General features: G+C 36.7%; 1 protein-coding gene across 20 annotated transcripts in view; it reads left to right on the top strand.

Moving 5' to 3' along the window:
• Window positions 1–13,964, top strand: part of DOP1A (DOP1 leucine zipper like protein A) — a 107,564-nt gene that overhangs the window by 33,213 nt on the left and 60,387 nt on the right. For 18 of the 20 annotated variants that reach the window (XR_002343988.2, XM_084963819.1, XM_084963774.1 and 15 more), the window contains exons 4-6: window positions 3,399–3,569; window positions 5,817–6,006; window positions 9,506–9,604. Coding sequence is in view for 19 of the 20 variants with exons in the window: in XM_084963819.1 (XP_084819945.1) it covers window positions 3,399–3,569; window positions 5,817–6,006; window positions 9,506–9,604 (460 nt within the window). In the remaining variant the exon portion in view is untranslated. Of the gene's footprint in view, window positions 1–1,053; window positions 2,825–3,195; window positions 3,570–5,816; window positions 6,011–9,505; window positions 9,605–13,964 lie in introns of those variants that run through there. The other 2 variants (XM_084963841.1, XM_084963746.1) reach the window with 2 other exon arrangements.

Here is a 13,964-nt window from a genome sequence, read left to right as displayed (position 1 = left end):
CTGCACAGCTGTGTTGGAAGACAAAGATGTCAGTGGAGAAAGAAAGAAATTATAGGAAAGAAAAAGGGTAGTGGATAAAGCAGAGTCCTAGCAAAGGCAGACATTGGGCCCTGGGGCAAGATGGCTGGAGGAAGGTACCTTTGAAGAGGCTACTTCTATAGCTTTTAGTCACCCTGTACCTGAAATTGAAGGCAGAAAAGTGGAAAGTTGAGGGTGTTCCCACTAGATGGCCTCTATTTTCTGTGTAAACTAGGAGCAAGACAGATTCTTAATTCATTTGTTAAGCACTTTTTACGGACAAGACTTGGTGTTAGGGACTTAGGATACAGAAACAAAAGGAGAGGCATGACCTCTTGCTTTCTAATATTATGGAATTATCTATTAGAATTATTCTTTTTTCCCCAGCTGTATTGAGAAATAATTGACATATATCACTGTATAAGTTTAAGGCCTACAGCATGATTTACATATATTGTAAAACCACCACCATAGGTTCAGCTAACATCATCTTCTCCTATAGATACAATAAAAAGAAAAGGAAGAAAAAGTAGAAAAAAATTCTCCTTGATAAGAGCACTCTTAGTATTTACTCTTTTAACTTTCCTGGGGAGTTCCCCTGTAGCTCAGTGGGTTAAGAACCCAATTCATATCCATGAGGATGTGAGTTAGATCCCTGGCCTCCCTCAGTGGGTTAAGATCTGGCGTTGCTGCAGGTTTTGGTGTAGGTCTCAGAAGTGGCTCAGATCTGGTGTTGCTGTGGCTGTGACATAAGCCAGCAGCTGCAGCTCCGATTTGACCTCTAGCCTGGGAATTTCCGTATGCTGCAGGTGTGACCCTAAAAAGACAAAAACAAAAAACAACAACAAAAAAGCCCCTTCCTGAATATTATATGGCAGCGTTAACTTGTAATTTTCCTGTTTTACTTTTCATCCTTAGTACTTAGTGATCTTATAGCTAGAATGTGGTACCTTTTGACCATCTTCCTCTACCCATTGCCTTTTTTGTTGTTGTTGTTCTTTTAGGGCCACACATGAGGCATATGGAGTTTCCCAGGCTAGGGGTCTAATTGGAGCTACAGCTGCCAGCCTACGCCACAGCCACCAGAACCGAGCCATGTCTGTGACCTACACCACAGCTTACGGCAACGTTGGATCCTTAACCCACTGAGCGAGGCCAGGGATCGAACCTGCAACTTCACAGTTCCTAGTTGGATTTGTTTCCACTGTGCCATGCCGGGAACTCCTACCCATTGCCTTTTGTAACCACAAATTTGTTCTCTTTTTCTCTGAGCTTGGGTTTGTTTGTTTTAAGATTCTATGAATAAATAAGATCATATGGTATTTGTCTTTATCTGTCTGACTTATCTCACTTCGTACAATGCCTTTAGGGTCATTGTGGTTGAAAATGGTAGGATTTCCTCATTTTATGGGTGAATAATACTCATTTGTGTATATATACCACAACTTCTTTATCTGTTCATCTGCACTTGGGTAGTTTCCATGAGTTGGCTTTTGTAAATAATGTTGGTATGAACATGGGACATGGGGTTTCAGGTTTCTTTCTTCTTTTTTTTTTCCTGCCCTGTTGCATATGGAGTTGCTGGCCAGGGGTCAGATCCCAGCACAGGTGCAACCTACACTGCAGGCTCGGGAATGGCACATCCTTAACCCACTCTGCCGGCCAGAGTTCAAACCTGCATCTTGGTGCTGCAGAGGTGCTGCCGATCCAGTTGCACCACAGCAGGAACACTTCAGGTTTCTTTTTGAGTTAGTATTTTTGTTACTTTTGAACATATTCCCAGAAGTGGAATGTTGATTTTTTTTGGAGTAATCTCTATACCATTTCCCACAGCGGCTATACAGATTTGTAGTCCCACCAGTAGTGCACAGTGTACCGTCTCCACATCCACAACGGCATTTGCTAGCTCATCTTTGTGGTTTTAATGTGCATTTTCCTGATGACTAGTGATGTTGAGCATCTTTTCATGTGCTTGCTGACTACTAGTGTATCTTCATTGGAGAAATGTCTGTTTAGGTCCTTTGACCATTTTTTAATTAGGTTACTTTGTTACTGTTGAATTGTACAAGTTCTTTATAAATTGGATACTAATCCCTTATCAGATACCTGATTTGCAAATATTTTTTCCCATTTTGTACATTGTCTTTTTAATTTTTTTTGTCTTTTTAGGGCCACACCGTGGCATATGGAGGTTCCCAGGCTAGGGGTCACATTGGAGTTGCAGCTGCCGGCCTTTGCTACAAGCACAGCAATATGATCTGAGCCACGTCTGTGACCTGCATCACAGCTCATGGCAATGCAAGATCCTTAACCTACTGAGCAAGACCAGTGATCAAACCCGTGTCCTCATGGATACTAGTCAGATTCACTAACCACTGAGCCATAATGGGAACTCCAGTGTTTTTACTTTGTAATGGTTCCTTTTGTTGTTAGAAATAGCATTACTTATGATTATCATAGCAGTAGATTTACTTACTGTTAATAAGAACAGAATTACTTCCTAGAATAAGTACATCAAATAGAGAGCATAAGCAAGTCTAATTATGGGGACAGTCTCCTCAGAGAAACTGCTTATGCTGGGTCCTGAAATTCTGCTAGTCACCTAGACAACAAGGATAGTATAAAGTAAGAGAGTGTGGAATTGTATCTGTCAAAGCAGCATGTATAAGAGGCCTGGACACTAAAGAGAGCATGAAAGTTCTAAAATGAATTCGAGAGGGATTATTGAGTGTAGCTGGAACAGAGGGGTCAGGAGTGATATGGATGAGCATACGTGGGCTGTACAAAGGTGTGTAATAGCAAGATGGTTAAAACCACATTAAGCACTTAGACTCTATCTTAGAGGCAGCAAGAAACCAATGAAAGTATTTATTGCCCTGCTGCTTCAGGAAAATACTGAAGCTACACTTGGTAAAACACAGTGATTGAGTTATTGTGGTGGTCGCTAAGGAAATACCTGGTGGAGATGAAGAGAATTTATTATGCTCAGAAAATATCTAGGAAAAAGGCTTGTAGAAAAGAGAGTGATTGATTGCTAGTTAGAGTAGAAGATTTTTCTTAAGGGTCAAAGGTCACTCCTAGATGTGTATCTTTTGATCAGCCAGATGAATGGTGAAGCCATGTTTTAAAATGGAATTATAGGGGAAGGATCAGGTTTAGGGGCTGGGGAGAAAGAAGGGGAATTCTTTTTAAGAGTATGAAGCTCAGCTGAGAGACCTGAGTTGGTTTTATGGATATAGAACTCATCACTATACAGGATATTTTAAGCTGAGTGGTATAACTTATTTCATAAAAAAGATTTATACACACATGTAGGTACATATGAATTAATACTTTGTAGTAATTTCACCACCCACTTTGGTTTTTATTTTTTAAAACAGTTCTGGACTATTTCCTCTTCTTGCAAATGCTGCCATGTCGGTGAAACCAACACTGCTAAGTTTGTATGAGATCTATTATTTGCCTTTGGGTAAAACACTGAAGCCTGGTCTTCAAGGACTGCTAACTGGTATTCTTCCTGGCTTAGAGGAAGGATCGGAGTACTATGAGAGGTAAGATGGTTCTGTTATTGGTGCAGCTCAGTAATCAGTCATGGTTTTGTCAGCAGGCATCCTCAGGTCAATAATATTAACAACACAAAACTTGATTATGCTAGATGCTTCAGTATATCCCCTGAAGATTTTTACAGAAAAAAAAAATTACTGTAGTGTATTTAGTCTGTATATCTTGTGTGATATACAGAAAGTTTAGCTAAGTAGTAAGACCCTAGAACTGGGAGGTCGGTTGACTGGATTCAAATTCTGGCTGGACAGATACTGTGACCTTAGGAAACCTTTTTCAACATTTCTGAACTTTAGTCAGTTTCCTCATCTGTAAAAAAGGATAATACCTATTTCATTGTTACTTAGTGTTCAATATGAACTGTAATAGTGAAATCACTTAGTCCAGTGCCTAGCACATATATGTCACTCAAAAAATTGTGACCTTAAGATCATAATACAATAGATAGGACATGTAAATTAATTAAAAGAATGGGAAATTGGACCATGTGCCATCAATTTTTACATTGTTAATGGTAGAAAATAGCCTAGTACCAAATGTAATGCTGTTTCAATAGCTATTGACATGATACCCTGGATATTTTAACTCTTTAAAGAAAATGATTTGATCTCTTTTGGAGCCTGTTATTATTTCTTTGGATTAATAATGGTAGACAGTGCATGATAGATAGCATTAAGTATCTTTAATGTCTTTGTTACTGATAATCTTACCAAAAAGTTAACTATGAATTAAAGTGGCAGAAATAGAAAATGCCAAACATATTTTGAGCACACTTAATGATTTAAATAGAAATAATTAATTCCAGTGCATTGTTACACTAATTCTCCTAAGAGAAGCGTAGAACCTAGACCACTTTTACCTCTGTTAGAATTAAAAATTTAACATAGAAGTTGAATAATGGTCTTTATGTCTATAGTATCTATGATTTATCTTGTTATATGTCTTAATCTTTGAGCTGCTGTAACAAAAGGTGGCTTTATTGTTACTGGGTAGAAATTTATTTTTATAAATTCAGAAATTCATAAATTTATTTCTCACAGTTCTGGAGGCTGGAAGTCCAAGATCATGGTGCTAGGATCACGTTCTTGTGAGAGCCTGCTGCCTCATTCATACCCCAGGCCTTTTCCCTATGTCCTCACCTATCAGGAGAGGCTACAGGGCTCTTTTGGCATTTCTTACATAAGAAAACTAATCTCATTCATGGGGGTGAACCTCCCAAAGGCTCCACCTTCTAATGACATCACTTTGGGGGGTTATGACTTTAACAGAGAAATTTTGAGAGAACACAAATATTCAGACCATAGCAGCATTATGTTTTGCTGGTTATTCCACATAAGTTCTATAAGAAAATTGATAAACATGTTCTTCTTTTAGTGCATAGATAATTTGAGACCAGGAAGGATTATAGTGTTCATATTAAATCACATAGCAAGTAAACTGTAGAACTCATCATCAGATTCTCTTGATTAATGACTCTTCTTGCCATGAGCTGTGGTGTAGATTGAAGACGTGGCTCAGATCCTGCATTGCTGTGGCTCTGACCTAGGCTGGCAGCTATAGCTCCTATTTGACCCCTAGCCTGGAAACCTCCGTATGCCACAGGTGCAGCCCTAAAAAGATTAAAAAAAAAAAAAAAAAAAAAAGACTCTACTATACTACAATCTAATAAACTTTACGTATTGCATTATCTTATGTTTAAAACAAAGGAAAGGTAATTAATCTTTAAATGCAGACCTTAAAAAGCAATAATGCAGCTTTGATTTTTGTCATAGGTCTGATAATTCATTGAAGTTATGAATTATATAATGTGACTTCAAAGAGAGGAAATATTTAGAAATATCCTTTAAGATTTTATAGAAAATCCACAGAAGTTATGTTCTGCTGTAGGATTACTATTAAGTAAAATGTATGTGATGTTAACAACCAACTGAGGTGGATGTGACTTGTGGAGGTGTTTTTGTTATCTTCATTTTACAGAGGAGGAAACTAAACTGAAGAAAGATTAAATGCTCTTCCCAAATTACACACATAGTAAATGATGAAGCCAGGACATAAACCCAGTCCTCTGACTCCCAAGTCTATGATTCTTCCCACCTGTTACACTTGTGTCCAGGGTGGAATGGATGACTATGGCACGGATGCTTTGATACCCATACCATCGGGGAGAGGATAGTGATTTATATTTAACTATGTGGCACTGAATGTTCCCTTTTCAACCACTTTATTCTGTACCTCAGAACAAACACCTTGTTGGAAAAGGTTGCTGCTGCTGTGGACCAGTCGGCATTCTACAGCGCCCTCTGGGGTAGTCTGCTCACCAGCCCTGCTGTGCGTTTACCTGGAATCACATATGTTCTCGCCCATTTGAACAGGAAGCTTTCCATGGAAGATCAACTTTATATAATTGGCAGTGATATTGAGCTAATGGTAGGTCTACAGATGGTTGCTCATTTAACTGGTACTTCTTTATAACGAAACACGCAATTCTAGATACTGAGAATCGTGCCGAGGATGTTATTTCCTATTTTCATGGAGCTTATGTTTGTCATCATGGAAACTTGAAGACCAACACAGTCACTAATTACTGTTTTTAAAAGCTTCACATTTTTTTCATGGAAAAGAAATTGTTATTTATATATTTTCCCCGTTATCTGTTATTCTAGCAAATAAATGGTCTTTATTAGCATCTTGCTAACTGATCAAACCACTGTTAACATATCCACACTTATTCTGTTATTCCGAAGTGGGCCTTCTCTTGGATCATAGCTTGCTTCATAGGAAAGACAGATTTTGGATGAAGTAATAGCCAGATTCTGTATGAGATTTGTGCAAGAGGATATATTACCAAAGCAGATGGTGAAAGATAGTTGAAAACAGATCACATTGATTATGTATACTATTTAATTTCAAGATTAAGAACATAAGGAAACCTTTTATCTCTTCAGAGTACTATATGCTTAAAATGAGCAAAAAGGAAAAAAAGAAACCCTCAAAGGTCATTTTGAAAATTTTTTTAAAAAAATTTGTGATTAATCATCCGTTACTTTTTCCTCATATGATTATGAAATGACATATTTTTATGCTAATTTTTTATTATATTTACTAAAGCATAATTAACATAACTGAAATTGTCTTATGTGTACAGTTATATGAATAGGACAAATACATACAGTCAAGTAGCTGCTACTATGAAATCAAGATAGAGAACATTTGGAGTTCCCATGTGGCACAGTGATTAAGGATCCAGTGTTGTCACTAGGTCACTGCTGAGTGCTGAGTTCAGGTTTGATCCCTAGTCCAGGAACTTCCACATATCATGGGAGCAGCCCCCTCCTCCCAAAAATAGCAGAGAACATGTACGTCACCTCCAAAAGTTCTTTTGTGCCCTTTTGTAGTGACTCTCATTTCCTTATACCGCCAGGCCCTTGATAACACTGATCTATTTTCTGTTCCTATAGTTGTGTTTTTTTATAGACTGTCACATAAACAGAATCATACAGTGTTAGTTGTTGTCTGCTTCCTTTCGCTTTGACACTTTTGAGAGTTATTCATGTTTTTGCATGTATCAGTAGTTCTTTTATATTGCTGTGTAGTATTGTATGAATGTAATAGTTTATTCATTCATTGATTAGTGAACATTTGAGTTCTTTCCAGCTTGGGGCAATTTATGAATAAAACTGATAGAAACATTGTGTACAGTTATTTATATAGACATATGTTCTTATTTCTTGGGAAAATACCCATGGGCTTCCTGGTTTATATGCTTAATAAATGCTTAACTTTTTTAGTAACAGCTTCATTAAGATATATAATTCACCTGCCATCAACTTTATCCTTTTGAATTAGATAAGCGTCTCAGTGGTTTTTAGTATATTTACAAAGTTGTGAAATTGTCACCACTGTCTAATTTGAGAACATTTTCATCATCCCAAAAAGAAAAGTCCTAGACCTTAATCACATTGTATTTTCCCCTCATTCATGTCCCTGGCTACCACTAATGTACTTTATGTTTCTATAGATTTGCCTATTCTGAACATTTCATATAAACGAAATTATATAATATATAGTTTTTATGAATGGCTTCTTTAACCATAGTATTTTTAGGATCAGTTCATGTTGAAGCGTATATCAATACTTCGTCCCTTTTTTATGGCTGAATAATATTCTATTGTATGGACATAACACATTTATCCATCCATCAGCTGATTGTAGTTTGGGTTACTTCTCCTTTTTGGTATTAATGAATAGTTCTTCATGAACATTGGTGTTTAATTCATGTATAAGTTTTTGTGTAGACATAAGTTTTCATATCTTCTGATTACACGCATAATAGTGGAATTAACTGAGTAATATGGTAACTCTTTAATTTTTTGAGGAACTAGCAAACTGTTTACCAAAGTGACTGCACCAGTTTACATTCTGATTAGCAATATGTGAGGGTTCCCTTTTCTCACATCTTTTTCAGTACTTATTATTGTCTGTCTTTTTTATTATAACCATCCTACTGGGTGAAATGTTATCTCATTGTAGTTTTGATTCTCACCCTAATGACTAATGATGTTGAACATATTTGTGGCTATTGGCCATTTTATATCTTCTTTGGAGAAATGTCTGTTTGGAATCTTTGTGCATTATTTAAATGGGGTTATATCTCTTTGTTGTGTTGTAGAAGTTCTTTATACATTTTGGATATTAAGTCCTTATCATATATATGATTTAAAATTACTTTCTCCCATTCTGTGGATTTTCTTCTCACTTTCTTGATAGCATTCTTTGAAGCACAAAATTTTAATTTTGATCAAATCCAATTTATTGTCATTTGTGCTTTTGGTATTAGATACTATCTAAGAAATTATGTGTAATATAAGGTCAAAAAGATTTGCTTCTACATTTTCTTCTAATACATGTCTTAAGATGATAAGCTACTATTTTCCAAATGTAATATTCCATTTCCTTTTAATGACTTAAGTTTTAAAGAAGTCATTTTTAAAATTTCTTTAAAAAGCAAGAACCATAATTGGAAAGCTATTTACAGTACATCACAGGCAAAGGATTAACATCTTATTTGTCAAAGAGCTACCATAAAGAAGTAAATATTAACAATCAAGTAGAAAAATATATTTGAACAGATACTCCAATTGAAATAAAAATAATTCAAAGATATGAAAACATTCTCAACCTTAGTTTTAAGAGAAATTAACCTTCAAATTGTATCAGAATACCAGTTTTAATATATCAGATTGGCAAAAACAAAAAAAATAGGTAAGTAAACATGGAAAAACAAATTGTCATACATAGCTGGGATAATATAAATACACATAACCTTCAGAGAAAGCATTATAGTATTTAAGTTGCAACTGCATATAGCCCAAGATCTGGCAATTTGGCTTTGAAAGATTTATCCTGGGGGTGTGCCTGTATGCTACCTAAGCATACTGCAACATTATTTACTATAGTAAAGGGTTGCAAACCCTATGAATGTCTGGCATTAGCCTAGTTAAATAAATTAGGATTTATCTATGAAAGGAAGTATTTCTTTAGCTATTAAAAATGAAATGCTTTGTGTAGTGTTAAGGAAAACTCTTCAGAACATGTTGTTAAGTGAAAAAGGCAAATTTTGGGATATATGCATGGCTATTTTTATTTACTTCTATTTGCAGAAGGTACTGATAGTGTTGATTGATTGTGCAAAGGAAACTGGGTGGTTGGAAATAGCTGGGAGGGAAACTCTCAGCTGTGTACTCTTTTGTGCTCCTTAATTTTAAAACCATTATAAAACTATTCAAAACAACATAAGTACATTTAACTAGTGATTTTTAAAAAGCTCTGAAGCACACTTTTATTTTGGTGGGAAATAAAGCATTGTTATATTTTCATGGTAAATCTCTCCTGGAGTAATACACAACTAAAGGCTCTCTTATTTTAGGTAGAAGCAGTAAGTACTTCGGTGCAGGATTCAAGTGTACTCGTGCAGAGAAGCACACTGGACCTCATACTCTTCTGTTTTCCATTCCACATGAGTCAGGTAAACCATTAATATCACCATCAACATAAGGCTTTCTTTGGAAATTCCTGGGTTCCTGGTGTGTAGTTATTTTTTAAATTGGATTTAAGTTGGATTCTTTTGTATTATAAATCAGTGAGTACGTAGAAAACAAGTTCTCTTTTTAAGGAGAGGAAATTGGAGGGAAATAAGGTTTAGAAATTTAGGTAAAAATATAGAAAATGAGGAGTTCCCGTCATGGCTCAGTGGTTAACGAATCCGACTAGGAACCATGAGGTTGCAGGTTCGATCCCTGGCCTCGCTCAGTGGGTTAAGGATCTGGCGTTGCTGTGAGCTGTGGTGTAGGTCTTAGATGCAGCTCAGATCCAGCGTTCCTGTGGCTCTGGTGTAGGCCTGTGGCTACAGCTCCAATTCGACCCCTAGCCTGGGAACCTCCATATGCCGTGGGTGTAGCCCTAGGAAAAATAAAGAACGAAATAGATTATTTTAAAAAAATAAAAATGTTTTAAAAAACTTTTTTTTTTTTTTTGTCTTTTTTGTCTTTTTGCCTTTGAGGGCTACTCCCATGGCATATGGAGATTCTCGGGCTGGGGTTGAATTGGAGCTATAGCCACCGGCCTACGCCAGAGCCACAGTAATACGGGATCCGAGCCGCGTCTGTGACCTACACCACAGCTCACGGCAACGCCAGATCCTTAACCCACTGAGCAAGGCCAGGGATCGAACCTGCAACCTCATGGTTCCTAGTCGGATTCGTTAACCACTGAGCCATGACAGGAGCTCCTAAAAAACATTTTTAAAATGTTCTGGAGTTCCTGTTGTGGTTCAGCAGTAATAAACCTGACTAGTATCCATGAGGATGTGAGTTCGATCCCTGGCATCGCTCAGTGGGTTAAAGATCTGACATTGCCATGAGCTGCAGTGTAGGTTGCAGACATGGCTCAGATCCCGAGTTGCTGTGGCTGCTGGGTAGGCCTGCAACTGCAGCTCCATTTCAGCACCTAGCCTGGGAACTTCCCTATGCCATAGGTGCAGCACTAAAAAAGAAAAAATGTTCTAACCTATAAAAAGCAAGAGGTATTATACTCATTACTGTTCTGAGTGAGTCAAGACTCTGAGGCACAGGCCTTCATCCCTGTCCTAAGGTGATCTTTTCTTGGTGTGGTAATATGTCAGACCCTTAGCAGAGTTGGCTGTAATTTGAAAGCCAAACATTTAGGTACTATGACATTCTCTAGTACAGATGAACCTTGAGCAACTTGAGTTTAAACTCCGCAGATTTTTTTCAATAGTAACTGCTGCAGTCCTACAGGATCTGAGGTTGGTTGACTCCAGGGATGTGGAACTGCAGATACAGAGGGCCAACTGTAAATTATACTTGGATTTTTCAACTGCAGGAACTGTTAATACCCCTAGCTCCCTTGTTGTCCATGGGTCAGCTGCACTTTAATTGCAGATGAGAACAGGTCATTTAAATCATGAACGAAGCTGGATTTTAATAATGAGTATCCTCATTTTTAAGGAAGTGATTTAAATTCTTTTGAGTTCTTGATGACGAGTGATTTAGAGCATCAGTTTGTAAGCATTCAGGATGGTGGAACTACATACCTTAACAAAAGTAATAAGAAGAATTTTTACCTTGGAAAATAATTTTATTTTTAAACCATCATTAGCAGAAAAGGCTACTATGTGGGGTTTTGTAAGAGTTGTGGTTAGTAGATAACTAATGAGTTTTCATTGTGATTGGCCATGCTCAGTTTTTTCTTTATTACTTTATTCGTTTTGAAGTTGTTTTTAATAATTGAAGAATTTTACACTTCATTGCCCATACTGTTCCTGCAGAGAGGAACAGTATATTACAGAAGTGATACATAAACCACCCCAGTTTCTATTTTGAGACTTTCCATCCTTAATCCAGGGGCCTTTTTTCTGCCTCTGGCTTTTCATAGAAACACCTGCTGGGACATGTCAGTGTAGTCTAAACTTAATAGAATAGAAGTGGGTCAGCAGCCCACAAGGTAAGATTGATTTTTTACTTTTTAAAATGAAGTTCGCACTGTGGCTCAGTAGTAACAAACCTGACTAGTGTCCATGAGGATGTGGGTTCAATCCCTCGTTCAGTCGGTTATCGATCCAGTGTTGCCGTGAACTGTGGTATAGGTCACAGATGCAGCTTGGATCCCATGTTGCTCTGGCTGTGGTCTAGGCCAGCAGCTGAAGCTCCAGTTTGACCTCTAGCCTGGGAACTTCCATATGCCATGGGTGCAGCCCTAAAAAAAAAAAACAAAAAAAAAACCAAAACTTATAGGAGAAAACAATAATATAGCAAAGAAATATATGAGCCTCAAAAGCCTAAAATGTTTATTATCTGGCCTTTTATTGAAGAAAAACTTATCCTTTACATTCCCATTGCTTTCTTGCCTTCCAAATATTGAACCCTATTAGTCCTTCAGTGTACTGATAGATGACCCAGCAAAATCTAAGGAATTCAGCATGGTAGACTAAAATTGAGAAGAACAATGTAATCTTACTAGACCAGTATTTCTCAGGCTTTTTTTAATCTGAGCTGCATTTAGTACTTTCTTACTCTACCATACTTAGCAGCTGAGGCGATTTTCTCTAGCCTTACCTTCTAAGATTTGTAGTATGAAAACAATAGCTATGTTGAATATGGTTTTTAAAAGTACGTACTCTACTCAGAACCAGTTCTAACACTCTCCCCTGCCATTACTATAACTGTATTATTAGATTACTGGAGAATAAGGATCATGACAAAATAATCTTTGTTCTCCACTTTTCTTCTTTCCATGCCTTGCAGATAATAAACTGCTAAATGTTGATTGTAATTGTAATTTAAGAGAGCCTTCCTTATTTTATCCCAGATAGAGTGACTGTTCTTAGGAGCTTCAGCAGATGAGTTGTTAGACTCTTCAGTTATTTTATGGAGGCTTGACCTTAATCTCTAGAAGTTACCTTTAATTGAGATCACAATAGAATTTTTTTCCATAAATATGTGGTAATGGCAATAGTAATCCAGAAATTACTTCTTACTTTGGAAGAGTAGTTTTTCTCTCAAAATAATGGAAGATATTCATACTTTTCATGACCTTGTAACAATATCTATAATCCACATATCTGATGTTAAATAAATAGGTTAGCAATTCTTTGGTTTCAAACCCCCATTATACTAAAAATATCAAGGAACCTAAAAATTTTTTGGCTTATGTAGGTTTGCTTTGTCTATATTTATCATATTATAAATTAAAACTGAAAATTTTTTTAATATTAATTCATTTAAAAATAACAAAGTTATCACATTAGTATAAATAATATTTTATGAAATTAACTATTTTCCAAAACTAAAAGAATTAGCAAGTAGGTTAGCATTGTTTTATGTTTTTGCAAATCTCTTTAATGTCTAGTCTAAGAGTAGAAAGCAGAATACTCAAATCTACTTTTTCGTTCACTGTTGTGATTTTTTTCCTTCGATTACTGTATGAGTTAAATTTGATCTCATATAGATACTAGGTGGAAAAGGGAGGGGTATTTCAATAGTCTTTTTGTTAAATAAGTCTTTGATCCTACATCAAAACTCATCTAGCTGCAGTTTTTTGGGGTTTTTTTGTTTGTTTGTTTTGTTTTGTTTTTTGTTTTTTGTCTTTTGTTTTCTTAGGGCCACACACGCGGAATATGGAGGTTCCCAGGCTAGGGGTCTAGTCAGAGCTATAGCTGCGGGCCTACGCCAGAGCCACAGCAGATGCCAGATCATAATGCCAGATCTGAGCCTCATCTGCGACCTACACCACAGCTCACAGCAACACCAGATCCTCAACCCTCTGAGCAAGGCCAGGGATCGAACCTGCGACCTCAAGGTTCCTAGTCGGATTCATTTCCGCTGAGCCACGAAGGGAACTCCCTAGCTGGAGTTTTTAAAAAATTGGTTGTAATATGAAGTCTGAAACGCTGTCTGTGAACATTTATAATGTTTTATTAAAATCCACTGACCTGTCTTACATTTTGAATGGGCCTTTTATTCATACATGCTTTCATATCATCATGATTGGTTGTTTGGAAAGTGCTGTTTTACAGAATTACGCTCATCTCCCAAGTGTCAACACAGCAGTCACATTTACTACCATCAACACTGATCTCATCAGTAAAGTTTGTTAGGTATTGGGAAGCTATTGAGCCAATTCTATTGATTCAATTCAGCAAACTTCAAGTCAAATGCAAATTTTCCAGAATTCTAATTTTCCCTTGATAGCTCAAATTTTATTGTTTGTAACAATGAATAGTTATTATTTTCCTTGAAGTGACAGGCTTACTTTGTTTATTTTTGAGAAAATGTCTGCCAGGTGTCCAAGCCTTAGTAATCATAGAT

This window comes from Sus scrofa, chromosome 1 (genome assembly GCF_054392235.1).
Source record: "Sus scrofa isolate SSC_HxYL_T2T_F1_AM1 chromosome 1, Sscrofa_HxYL_maternal_Yorkshire_Landrace_v2.0, whole genome shotgun sequence".
Taxonomy (NCBI): domain Eukaryota; kingdom Metazoa; phylum Chordata; class Mammalia; order Artiodactyla; family Suidae; genus Sus; species Sus scrofa.
The sequence above is the reverse complement of the archived record's forward strand: the minus strand, read 5'-3'. Positions and strand labels throughout refer to the sequence as shown.